General features: G+C 43.2%; 1 protein-coding gene across 1 annotated transcript in view; it reads left to right on the top strand.

The window, feature by feature from the left end:
• Positions 1–12,644, top strand: part of IGFN1 (immunoglobulin like and fibronectin type III domain containing 1) — a 38,959-nt gene extending 26,315 nt beyond the window's left edge. Inside the window, exons 16-27 of the mRNA XM_086765973.1 lie at positions 428–552; positions 1,325–1,466; positions 1,978–2,274; positions 2,899–3,198; positions 4,103–4,276; positions 5,181–5,309; positions 5,790–6,092; positions 7,381–7,469; positions 8,434–8,629; positions 9,523–9,822; positions 10,328–10,654; positions 11,444–12,644. Coding sequence (XP_086622099.1) covers positions 428–552; positions 1,325–1,466; positions 1,978–2,274; positions 2,899–3,198; positions 4,103–4,276; positions 5,181–5,309; positions 5,790–6,092; positions 7,381–7,469; positions 8,434–8,629; positions 9,523–9,822; positions 10,328–10,654; positions 11,444–11,457 — 2,396 coding nt within the window. The 3' untranslated portion in view covers positions 11,458–12,644. The remainder of the gene's footprint in view (positions 1–427; positions 553–1,324; positions 1,467–1,977; positions 2,275–2,898; positions 3,199–4,102; positions 4,277–5,180; positions 5,310–5,789; positions 6,093–7,380; positions 7,470–8,433; positions 8,630–9,522; positions 9,823–10,327; positions 10,655–11,443) is intronic.
• Positions 12,645–12,850: the final 206 nt, after the last annotated feature.

The following is a 12,850-nucleotide window of genomic DNA, read 5'->3' on the forward strand; positions in this document are numbered from 1 at the left end:
GGCAGCCCTGTCCCTGGTCAGTGCAGAGGACAAGAATGAAGTAGCAGTATGTCCATATCCATATCCCAGAGTAGCCTGTTTTCTCCCACTGGCTGTAGAGGGAGCCAAGACAATTAGCATAGACTTAAACCAGCAAATCTGTAGGTGGATAGTGAGATGTGTGATGAATCTGTGACCCGTTAGGATCTATAGGTTAGGTTAGGACTATCCTGTATGCAGGCCGGTGGGCACATCCCGTCAGTGCAGTGAGTTTATGCCAGCTGGCCCACGGTGGTGTGGTACAAAAGCCGGTCATGGCCACAGTGTGTATTTTTTAAAAAGCTCTCTTTTCTCCTCACGTGCGTGTGCAGTTTCATCTAGGCATTTCTCTCCGTCAGCGTAATGCGGAGTTAGCATCTTCTCACCCTTTTCTTTTCTGAATGTTCAGCACCACGCTGTCATATCGACAAACAGCTCCTTGATGTCAGAGTCCTGAAAGGGGAGCCAGCTGAGCTGTCTTGCACCGTCAGTACAACTGAAGTGACAGGCACCTGGTTTAAAGATGGATTAAAGGTAGGTGGCCTCTAGCTACTGTTTTCTTTGGTTGGCAACGCTCTGCTCTCTGGCTCTACCTCTTACCAAGGGTCAAGGCGTCCTTCTTCTCTGCCAGTCTTACTGTAGTCTGAGTACGGCCCTGGAAGGATTCTGCAGGAGCCTGTTGATAATAAAATTCCTGGTAGAAACCCAGCAAGATTTCTCCCCCTTCCCACTGCAAGACATTTCCATTCTTGCTGACAACAGGAGGCTTTGTGTTTTCCGCTCTTTTTCATGGGTGGGGATGGTGTGGGTCTCTTCCTTGCAGTGCAGTCCTTTTTTCCTTGGTGAATGAGAGAAATATGCAAAAAGTGAGGGAAAATTTTCAAAGGATCCTTCGGAGAGGCATAACGCAAAGAGCACTCTTCCAAATTAGTGCTTCAGGTCAGGCATAGACATCATATTCCATGTTCCAAAACGGCACTGAAGATTAATTCCAGCTGTGGGATCCAGATGATACTGTAGGAGTTCTGAGGTGTTGTACTCAAGCGTGGGCCAAAGGTTTTGTCGTTAAGAATAGAAGGAGAGGGCTTGGAGATTTCACTAAAGGTTATTTTAATGGACTTCGAGTCAAGTCTTTGTGGGGAGTATGTTGACAATGCTTACATACAGTGATTGTAATTAAACATGCCTGTCATTCATAAGTCTTTTCAATTACATTTCAAATTTGTGTCAGTCCGGTTTAAGTTTGCCCCCTTTTTTTTTTTTTTTTTTTTAATTTAAGAATGGGTCTCTGTGCTTTACCTTGTAGTTAAAAAGCATGGATGGAGTCTATTTTGAAAAGCAAGGTCTGGTCCACAAACTAATTATTAACAAAGTGGATGATATTCATGCTGGGAAATACAGGTTTGAAGGTGGAGATATGAAAACTGAAGCTTCAGTTTTTGTTGAAGGTGAGTCTATTCAACTATCAATGCAGCATGCTAGCCTTGATGTGCTTGAAATGTAGTACGCTTTCTCAGAGACCTATAGCTGGTTACTGAGACAACTTTATAATAAAGAATTACCATGTAAATGGGTTTTGTGCAGGTTGATGCATTTTGTATTTATAAATGTAACTAGGGAGCCTTTCTGAATAGCTTCTGTTATTAACTCAAAGATTCTGGAGTGCAATAACATTTTATCAGATCAGATTCTTCATTCTTTTGTTTATTGTACTGCCTATGAGAAATTTGCTCCAGTGAAAAGGACAGCATGATACTACAAATCCTTTGTGATAATTGTTCTGTAGCAAAGTGCATGTATGTATGTGAAGCACTGAGCATGCAACTAAAGGTGAAGGTGCAAATGTTGTGAGCTTCTAAGCATTATTGGCAGCATCGTGAGGGAAGCCCTTCCCTCCAAGGTGAGTCTTACCCTCTCTGAGTAGCAGTTTTTAATGACCTTGTATCATCATCTGCTTAGATCCTCCAAAGGTTGACAAAGTTCTCCTCAAGAACTTAACAAGTGTTCCTACCGTGGCCAAGGCAGGGCAGAAAGTAAATATCAAGATCCCTTTTGAAGGCCGGCTGCCAATCAGAGCAATGTGGCTGAAGGACAGAATGGAGCTAGTAGATGACGCGAGGATCCGTGTTGATAAAACAGAGACCTTTACCATGCTGTCCATCTCCAGCAGTGAGAGAAAGGACTGTGGGGATTACAAAGTCAGGCTGAAGAACGACAGTGGGGTCCTGGAGATCAACTTAAAGCTTGTGGTACTAGGTAAGAGCCTTGTGACATCCACTGTGGCTTTCCTTGTAAAGCTTAGGCAGGGAACCCAGTAACACTGGTGACAATCTTATTTAGAGCTACTGGGTATTCCAAGATGAACAAGACAATGTAATTTTTCACTAAATTGGGGACCAAGCAAAGATTGCTGACAAGTTTCTTGCCCTTTACTACAAGGTGACAGAAATCCAGTTTGATTTTGCAACCTCAGCAGCTGAGTTTTGAATGTTGGATGACTGTGGGAGAAGGGACTATGCACAGCAAACAAAACTAAAATAGATTATCAAGGCCAAATTCAGCCCTACCATAAATGTCTGTGCTTGTTTGGAAGACCAGAAATGGTGTTCTCCTTACAAGCAAGCTGAATTGGTGCAGTGTTTATGAGAACAATCAGCCCATGGAGCAGGGGCCTGGCTTCTCCCACACGTATCAAAAGTTAGAAGAGTGGAAGTTTTGAAGAGGCAATTCAAGTGCCCAGCCCTCATTCTGCCACTGTGCATGTATTCCATCAGCAACTGAGCCTCTTGGCTGGTGGGCAAGAGACAGTGTCTGCTCGAAGCCCAGGAGCACATTTGCTTCTGGGTCCAACTCATAATCTCTCTGTGTTCATCTTTTCAGACAAGCCACAGCCACCTGCAGGACCCATCAAAATTGTAGAAAGCTCTGCAAACGACATCACCATTCAGTGGAAGCCCCCAAAGGACGATGGGGGCAAACCGCTGCAAAGCTACATTGTCGAGATGCAGCAGATAGGCAAGAGCGACTGGGTGGCTTTGGGAGAAATCCCCAGGGGCTGTACTACCTTCACCACTAACAAAGTGGAACAAGACATGAGCTACTACTTCAGGGTGAGAGCTGTGAATGCCGAGGGAACTAGTGACCCACTGGAATCAGATGAAGTGAAGGCTGTCGGAAAACGTAAGGAAGAACTTTTCATAATTAGTTTGACAACTATCTGGGAAACTCATTGTCAAAGCTGACGTCAAAGAAAATTCATTGTTTTGGATGCTGCTACAGATCCAAACTTGAATCACAACTGTGACGCCTTCGCACAAATCTGGAGATGCACATCCAGACTAGAAGTTTATTGTAGGCTTTGGTGACGCTGAGTAAGATGGCATTATGTTCTCAGTTATGGATTTTCCAGAATTGGAAAGCAAGTTTCATGGGGGAAATGCAACATTTAAAGATCAGAGAAATTTTTTCCCAGGGTGGCTACAAAGGGAACATGCGAGGCCTTTTCTTAACTCTGTAGGCAATGAAGTGACCGTTTTTCAGTTTTGACTGCTTCATTCCCCTGATTTCCGAACAGCTAATTCTGGTTTTTGTCCTTCAATGAATTTAAATACTAGAACAGTTTTGTCATGAGCATGACTGTAGTACTAGAGAGAAAGCAATGCTCTATTCTATTTCGAATTTTCTTCTTTCTAGATTCTCCTTCTCATAATTAGGAGAAGCCCTGTATTTTCCGTGCAGAGGGATAAGATAATCCATTCAATTTCCAGTTTCTGGCATTAAAAGCAAGAAAAACTGACTTTTTCTACCATGTAAGAATGTACATGCCTTACTCTGTAGGCTGACAGTGGAATTGTCAGTTGTGATTACAGCAGGTCATTCATGAAAACAAAATTCAGGGACAGAGGTCCATGCTGGGTCATGTTTGCATGGATAATAGGATACACAGCTTCAGGTCTCAGTCAGGTTTTCAAAACACATCCTTGTGAATTCCTTGGGGAAACTGGGAGAAGAAATGACGCAAAAAACTTCCTTATCTTGCAATAAAAATATACCTACTAATAACAAAACACCAATCTCTTTCTAGCTTCACCTGGTGCCCCAGATCCTCCTGAGATTGTCAGTGCCAGCAGAGACACCATCACAATATCCTGGAAAGCACCTCGTAAAACTGGCAATTCCCGAATTGTGGGATACATCGTTCAAAAACGCAAGAAGGGTACCACGACCTGGCTGCCAGTCAACAGTGTGCCTGTAGCAGGTAGGTAGCTTAAATTCTGGAGCAGACTGGAAGACTTGAAGAAGACAGAGGTCAGCTGGATTCAGGGGAGGTAACACGCTGATCTCTGTGGAGTTGCTGCCTTTTAACTCCTTGCTTTGTGCTTAAGATCTTATACCTTTTCACATTAATGGTTTTCCTCTTGAATTCTTGAGCTGCTCACAGTCCCCGTATTACCTTTCTCAGCTCTAGTGTACGCTTTTTTTCACAAGTAAGGTTACACAGCTGTGCAATAGCAAAGCCAGGCCCTGGTTTTATGTAGAGCTGAATGCCTGGGAGGAGGACTGTCATTTTTTCCTAGATTGTGTGCAAGCATGTGGCTGGAGAAAAGTGCCAAGAAGCTCACAGCTGCATCCTGGGACATTAGCTTCTCCATGGATAAACTGATGTGATAAGGTCACATCTATAGATGAACTGATGTAAACTGACTGAAGTCTTCACTTCACACGCAGAACTACTGTCCTTAGCCCTCACAGTAGGAACCTGGCAGACAAGAATATATAAATGTAAAGAAGATAAAAAAACCCAGGTGATGTGTGTGAGCTCCAAAATGTGTTTTGACGGTAGCTATCAATTATCTGTCACTTGAAAGCCAGGATTTCTTATCTGGTGTAGAAGAGTTTAGGATCATCCCATGAGGAAAAGCAGTATTTATCCTTTCTCTAACTTAATAGCTTCAAATACTGTTTGGTTTGAAAGGGAGCACAATGAACATGTCCCAGGAGTACACATGCACGTGGATAGGGAAGGGCTGGGGAACTGGCGACAGCTCCTGAGAATTATTCAGTCCACAGTTCTACATGGAGTAAAGTGCAGCATTGCTGCCTCACCCTTTCCTGCTTGGGAAGAACTCACCCGAGCCAACGTGCTCCTTTTCTTTCTGCAGACAAGAAGCTGAAAATGACCAATCTCAAGAAAGGTCTTCAGTATGAGTTTCGCGTGGCAGCTGTCAATGCTGCTGGCGTAGGAGATCCCAGTGAGCCGTCACAGCCTGTCTTCACTCGGGATTCCACAAGTAAGTGCACTGCCCCCATCCTTCTGGCCTGGGGATACGTAAAGCTGGCGATGTAGACTGGCGATGTTAGTGGAGAGATGACGTTTTAAAATGCTTTGTAAAAGTGTGTGAAGAAAAACTCAAATAACTGGGGAATGTTTCATGGCTGAGAATCCACTATTAGCAGGAGGAGGGAATGGAAGGATCTCCTGTGTGATGTCTAAGTGAAGACGTGGCAGACTCCCCATGTGGGAGTCACGTGTGCTGTGGAGAAGTGTTCAGGATGGGCTGCAGACCATTTCAGGAGTGTTGCAGGCCGTACGGCATGGCTGGCAGGAGCAGGCACCAGGATCCAGCTTTGAAGAACTGGGACAGTGTGGAGGGAGGACAGCAGGGTGGATATCCAGGGGACTTCAAGAATGCTGGGAAATCCCAGGAAATGACTGAAAAGAGGGGACAGAAGTCCTTGAAAAATAGTTTAAATAACTTTTCTCTTTTCAGAATCTCCTGGTCAAGTGCAGGATCTTCAAGTGAGCAGCAGTGACAGCACTAGTGTCACCTTGACGTGGAAGAGACCTGAAGCAAAAGATGGGAGTGATGTGAAAGGCTATGAGGTGGAGATGCGGTCTTCTAACAACCTCAACTGGACCAAATGCAATTCTCTTCCCATAGAGGCGACCACTTACACAGTTAAAGGCCTCCGAGCCAAGCAGATATACTTCCTGCGTGTGAGAGCCCTCAATGACAGCGGCCCAGGAGAAGCTGCAGAGCTTGAAGCTTGCATCGAAGCTGCTCCCCGTGTGGGTAAGTCAAAGCAGGCTGCTTTCAGAACGAAGGAGGTCATTCTGTAGGTAACAGGATGCAGGCAAAGTCTGTAGGTCCCTGTGACGAGCTTCTTTCAAGCCCCAGACTGTAGCAGGAGCATTGCTCCTCTAGAGTGTGGTCTTATTTGGTCACCTCATCAGGAAATTCTGAAGATTTAACTGATAATAAACATGCAATGCACAGTGTTCAGCTATGTTAAAGACTCATAATGATAAAAGAACCTCCAAAACTGTATTTTCACCTTGGATTTACACTTTGCCCCCTGTGCAGAGCTGTACCACAGTCATGATCACCAGATGGAAATCACGCATACTTCATACCTACCTATGCTTTTGTAAGGGAAAAAGTTTTCGGTCTATTTTTATACAGTCTTCTGGAATTAAACATTTCATTTCATTCTCTTAAATCACAATTCTTCTGGTGATTTTTGTAAACTTTATTTTCCTTTTTAATTTTCTAGTTTGAAAGTTTTCACCACTTTCACTTTTTAATCTTTATTTAAAATCTGTGGCTCTGTTTTTTTTTTTTCCTTACTGTTTGGGGAGGTTGCAGAAAAATAAAAGATAATTCTGTGAGGGATTGATTTTAACTTGGGTCCTAAGTGAAAATGTCTACTTTTTGCCTGTGGCTGGAGACTCCTTTTATAATCAATCAGTAAATAAATATAAGTCCATCTGGGAAGCAGCTTTTTCAGTTTTAAACTGGAAATGCTAAGTACAATTCAGCACTATTGTGTTTGGCATTCTTAGAAAAATGATAAATACAGTAGTATTTTATACTAATGAAAAGAGAAAAGAAAGAAAAATATTTTAAATACTGAAAAAGGTTATTTTAATAAACTCAGGCCAGTTTCCTGAGGATGTTCTGTACTTTGTATTGTACATATGTTTCGTAAGTGTCCATTGCAATTTCCTTTTCCCTAGCTGTCATTCTACACAAAAGACCACCTGTGTGGTGGGGTAAAATGTGTCAAAGAGCCAATTTCTCCATGGTTGAGACATCACACCTGTACAAACATTGTCGTGAATGTATTTTTACATCATCTCCCCTTGTTTAGTCATAGTGATCAATAAATAGCAATAAAATTTGAAAGGTGTAAACTCTGGTTCTAAATCAAGGAGCTTTTTGTCCACAGTACCGCTGTGAGTCTATCGACAGCCTGCAGAGAAGCTGTTGGGAAGGCATTAGGGGTACCGAGCACACGCTGAGTTTGTCAGGCAGTGGCTCTGTAATAATGCACAACTTTTCATTGTAATTGTTTTTCCAGTTTCTCCCAGGTTACTAATAGATGGCACAGTGAAAAGCTTACTGGTGGTAAAGGCAGGAAATACCATCCGCGTGAATATTCCCTTTGAAGTGAGTATTCAAATATGTTTGTAAGAATTCCCCGTTTGTTTTTATGTTGTAGTTGGTAGCAGCCATGAAAACTGAGCTACTGCTTTCTTGGCATGGAATTTTATTTACAAGACACTGGGCAAAGCCTTTAACCTGCCTGTGCTGTATGTCCTTTCTGCACGGGGAAAACACGAACAAGAATTCAGCTGTCACTCTTGGCATTAGCGTGTTATGAGATTATGGTCGTTCATTAACCTCTGCAAACAAGGCACCCTGCTGTCCATCCAACCATATCGATATTATTATCATTGGTACTAATCTCTCATACTTAGTTTAAAAATCAGATTTTCCTTTGACTCCCTCAGAAGGCCTTAGGGCAGCATTTCTAGCGACATCCTCTTGACTGTGTTTGTCTTACTAAGCGGCAGGACGTAAGCTGTATGAGTTGAGAAATAGGCATGCACTGACAGAAATCCTGTGTGCTTTGACATGAGCTTGGAACAACACAGGGGAAGTCTGGGATATCAAGAAGAGGTTGATGAAGGCAAAGCATGGGTATTCGCTGGCCTTTCTCCTAGTCTCTTGGAGAACAGAGACCAAAGATGGCACACTGGAAATAAAGACTGAGGATGTATTTTCTTTCCAAAACTAGCAGGTCATTTTAAAAGTAGAAAATACTTTTTAAAAGTAGAAAACTACTGATGTCATCTGTTGTTCTTGATCTAGCACACCTTGTTTGACATAGTTAACCTGAACACCTTACTACAATAACATTCTTAAGACGCAGAGAAAGAGAAAAGTTACAAAGAAACTGTAGAGCAGCCCTTTATGCAGGGCTCTTAGATGCATCTGGGATCCATGTTCCTCAATATTACTTTCCTGTGTCATGTAGTTATACATCTGGGACAAGACAATGAGACTAAAGATGTAGAGACGCGATCTGGAGGCCAAACAAGCGGGCTGTAACTCGTGTTGTTCTTTACAGGCGTCTCCAGATCCAGTGGTGACTTGGTTAAAGGATGGGCTTCCTCTTCCAAGCCAGGCTACAACGAACACCAAAAATGGTACCGCCCAGCTGCTGATTGCAGCAGCTGAATTCACTGACAGTGGCACCTACACCATTGAGCTCCAGAACGGCTTAGGAGAAGGAGAAACGTTCAGCTTCCAAGTTCAAGTTACAGGTAACTCACTACTGTATGTACATACGGATTTACTGCGCATAGGCAGTAGGCGACAGAGTTCAGCACGGTGAGCTTGGCAGTTAAGCCATGCAGGCACAGGGAGAACTAGAGTACAGTTTTCCAGATTTGGTCTGGCCACTTTGTGATATCGCTTGGCTGTGTCTGCAGGACAGAGCAATCTGCTGTTTAAAATTACACCCATCTTCCAGAGTGGCTCTGCTTAGAAAGGCAAGGTCACACAGACATATAGTGCAAACAGGAGAGCGGTTTCTGCTCTTCACTGCAGTCTAAGGTTACTCAACAGAAGGCTGTAGGACACTTAGTCATAGCTACAACAACGCTTGGGCTCTTCTCCCAAGTAACTAGTGATAGGATGAGAGGAAATGGCCTCAAGTTGTGGTGGGAAGGTTTAGGTTGGATATTAGGAAACACTTATTTACTGCAGGAGTGGTCAGGCACTGGAACTGGCTGCCCAAGGAAGTGGTGGAGTCACCATCCCTGGAAGTGAGCAAAGAATGTGTAGACGTGGCACTTCAGGACATGGTTTAGTACGCATGGTGGTGTTGGGTTGATGGTTGGACTTGATGATCTTGGAGGTCTTTTCCAACCCTAAAGATTCTATGGTTCTATATGCTGTGTCCCTAAAAAGTGCAAAAGTTTAGCTGTATGAGCCCTCATCTCCTCCCTACAAGAAGGGAAGGAGGCCCAACAATGTAGACGTAATGTGGCAGAAGTTCATTCAATAGCAAATGAGCCTGTGGAGAAGGAATCAAATTTTTGTCCCTTCTAATGCCCAGGATATTTGCTCAGACCCCAGACATAGAATGGACTCAAAGTTCTGGGGGTTCTGTACTGTGCCTACATCTTTGACATTATTTGCCTTCATCTGACAGACATCCCACAATCGCCTGGGCCTATTCATTTGGAAGAAAACGTGCCAAATACAGTGACAGTCACCTGGGAGCCGTCAGCATCTGAGAAATGGGAAAATGATCTCTACTACACAGTCCTGAAACGTGAATCACAGAAGGGCTTGTGGCACGTGGTGGGCGATCTGATCTACACCAACAAGTTCACATTCACCAAACTGATCCCAGGCCGGGACTACTACTTTAGGGTTGTGGCAAAAAATAACTTGGGAGCCAGTGGTCCGTCTGAAACTGCGAAGCCTTGGAGAATTCAAAAAACAAAGGGTAAAGCAGCTTTTACAAATAGTTATCTCTGTGTTGTCATGCGTTGTTTCTTTTATTGTTTCTAACACACTATCCTGAAATGGTTCTCTCCTCTTGTGAATGTTTAATTGCTCAGAACAGAAATGCATGGAGATACCCTAAGCAATTCCAGTTTGGCAGGGAACCCTTATCTTTTCCACATGGACATTGTCCAGATAGATCTTTATTTCCAGCCATTATGTCATGTAATTCACCACAAAATTAATTCCCAGCGAAATCTAAGGCGTGAGTTTTGCAGAAACCGAAATTTCTGATTTCAAAGTTAAATTCTGACTAATTTGAGAAGAAACAGAGATTACAATCCATAGGTGCATGGGATCTGTGGCCATTTGTGGTGCAGAATGCCAGACATTCTGCATAACCGAAATGTCAGGATTGAAAACCAGTCCTTTAAACCCTGCCTTCTGTTGCTGTGAAGCAGTATCTCAGTGTGTGTTTGTGTGTTGCTGTTTGTTTTTTTTTACAGTTGAATTTCAAGTCAAACCACAGAAATACAAGGAGGTTAATCAAAACCAGCCCCCAAGATTCCTCGTCCCGTTGAAGCCTCATGTGGTGATGACGGGCAGCGAGTGCCATATGAGCTGTGCAGTTGGCGGCCATCCACCTCCAAAGATCACATGGTACAAGGACAGTAGAGACCTCTCCAATGATCCTACCTATTTGTGCACAAACGACTTCGGTATCTGCTCCCTGGTCATCCTAGGTGTCACAAAACAGGATGAAGGAGAATATATGATAGAAGCCACCAATGAAATGGGCCGTGCATTCAGCAAAGCCTTCCTCACTATTAGAGGTAACCGTCTTCAATGCTTCTCTTCCCTCGCAGTGTGACGTCAAGATATGTCATTGCTGTCAAGATGCCTTAAAAATGGTAGCCATGCAGCTTTATTTACTGACAAGAGCAATCTCCTATAAGGCAGAGGATATTTGGACTGCTTTATTAAATTTTTAATTAACCTACTAGTGATCAAGTATGAAACAGAACTAGAAATGAAAAGGCAGATGCAAGAAAAACACTTGATTTCTTTCTGAGCCAGATGTTTTGGCTGAGCTTGAGCAAATCTTTTAGAAAGAACTATCCCATCGTCAGTTAATAAGATAATACCTAGGTTAGATTTTTCTACAGTGCAGGAGCTGCAGAATAGAAGATCCTGCAAGATGTGCAAGGTTAGATGAAGCAGTGAGGAAAAAGCTGGTGTTAGGCAGCCAAAGGGAATGAGAAGGGAGCAAGAGAGGGATGTGGTGTAAGTTAAACAGGGTCACTGGGGATCCTGATGTGCCTAGAGAATCACTGTAGCTGACTGAGGACAGACTCACGGTGGGTATACTTATCGAGAAATATCATTGGCAGTTTTACTCAGTTCCATAAAAATACCCTTTACTTTGTGTCAAATATTTTCATTTTAATGCAATTCAGAATATCTCAGTGGGATTCTATGAGTGTAGAATGAGTCAGTTCAATCCCTGTAATCCTTTTGCGGACATTTGGCCCTGTAACACTTCAGGCCCCCTTCCAGTGTCCCTTCCAGACCATCTCCCTTGTTACAATATTGAGCTCCTTCTCTTTTTCTTTTATTTTCAGACTGCACCCTGTAGCATGACCTTCCTGAGAACATCTCTGCACTGCTGTGTGAATGAGAAGATTTTTACTGAGAACTGGCTCAATACGAAGGCTACGTATTTATTTTCAGATACACATTATAGTCTGAGTGTTTTATTTTTCAGATCCAGTAGTTGCATTTTGAACATGATGCTGCATTGTAGCCAAAATGGGGAAAAAAAAGCTTTAAGAGAGTTGTATCTTTTTGTAATGATAATGGCTTTCCACTAGACCTTTAAAACAAAGACGAGAAGCTTCAGGAACACAGAAGATGAGAGGAAAAATAATTGGCCAAAATGAAACTTTCCATGGAGAACGCAGGCATGAGAGATCATTCTGCCACACCACTCACCTGCTGTCAGGCTGCAACAAGAATATTTCTTGACACCAGAGATCTATGGTGCTGGCCTTTCTGTGTGTGGTTTTCCAATCTGAAGCAATCATTTTAGATTCCCTGTAATTCTCAGCAGGTTTCCCAATTCTGGTAGAAGCAGTTCTGCATATATTCCACTACCAGTAGCAGCTACGTGTATTATTTCCCCTAACCTCTAAGCTGAAGAGTATCTGCCTGCTAGTTTTACCTGGTCAAGAGAGAAATTCTCAGACTAGGCTAACGTGGGGTAGTCCTACTCACAGCGAAAATGCATCGATGGGAATGAATGGAAATCTAGACCCAGTTGTGTTGGTGTGAGCAGATCAATGCTGTACTTAGAAAACCTACGATAGCAAGTGCTGTAAAAAGGGATGTGTCAGTCCTAACTGCCACATCAGTATCACCTTTGAAACATAACTGCCCCTGCCTCCTGACATTGCTAGAATGTTTTTGTCTAATGCAAAAAGAGGTGAAAAGTCTTTCATGTTTGACCAGAAATAGGAGGTCCCACCAGAGATCCTCTGCCACGGCTGGGGGATTCCGTCACAGAGCGGAGGAGCCTGGAAAGGAAAAGCGTTACGGTGACTCTGCGAACATATAGCATTGTAGCCTTGCCACCAAAGGTGCTTTGAGGACAGCATCTAGAAGACAGGAGAGTCTAGATCAAAGACTCAAAGCCACTGGATCCTCAGACAGCCAGTCAAACAGTTATGTGGGGCTGAAATGTTCTTTTGGATGATATTTTGTACAATATTGTACAGATATAGCAACAGTAGATTATGAAATTAAACCATAATTCAGTAAAATCTACCATGAGTATGTGTTTGTTTTGGAGAAGGAAGCCCAGCCAGTTCCTGAATGCCAGTCCCGTTCGCTGCAGCAGCGTTTTCACAGGTACTGGCTGTGTAAGTTAACCCCTCACCCTGTGTTGCTCATGTAGGTTCCTGTTCAATCTCGGGAAAACCGAAGAACAACAGATATAAGGCTCTTGTAAGTTTATTTCTTGGTAATATCTG

The sequence above is a fragment of the Chlamydotis macqueenii genome, chromosome 23 (genome assembly GCF_036417535.1).
Source record: "Chlamydotis macqueenii isolate bChlMac1 chromosome 23, bChlMac1.mat, whole genome shotgun sequence".
NCBI classification, from domain to species: domain Eukaryota; kingdom Metazoa; phylum Chordata; class Aves; order Otidiformes; family Otididae; genus Chlamydotis; species Chlamydotis macqueenii.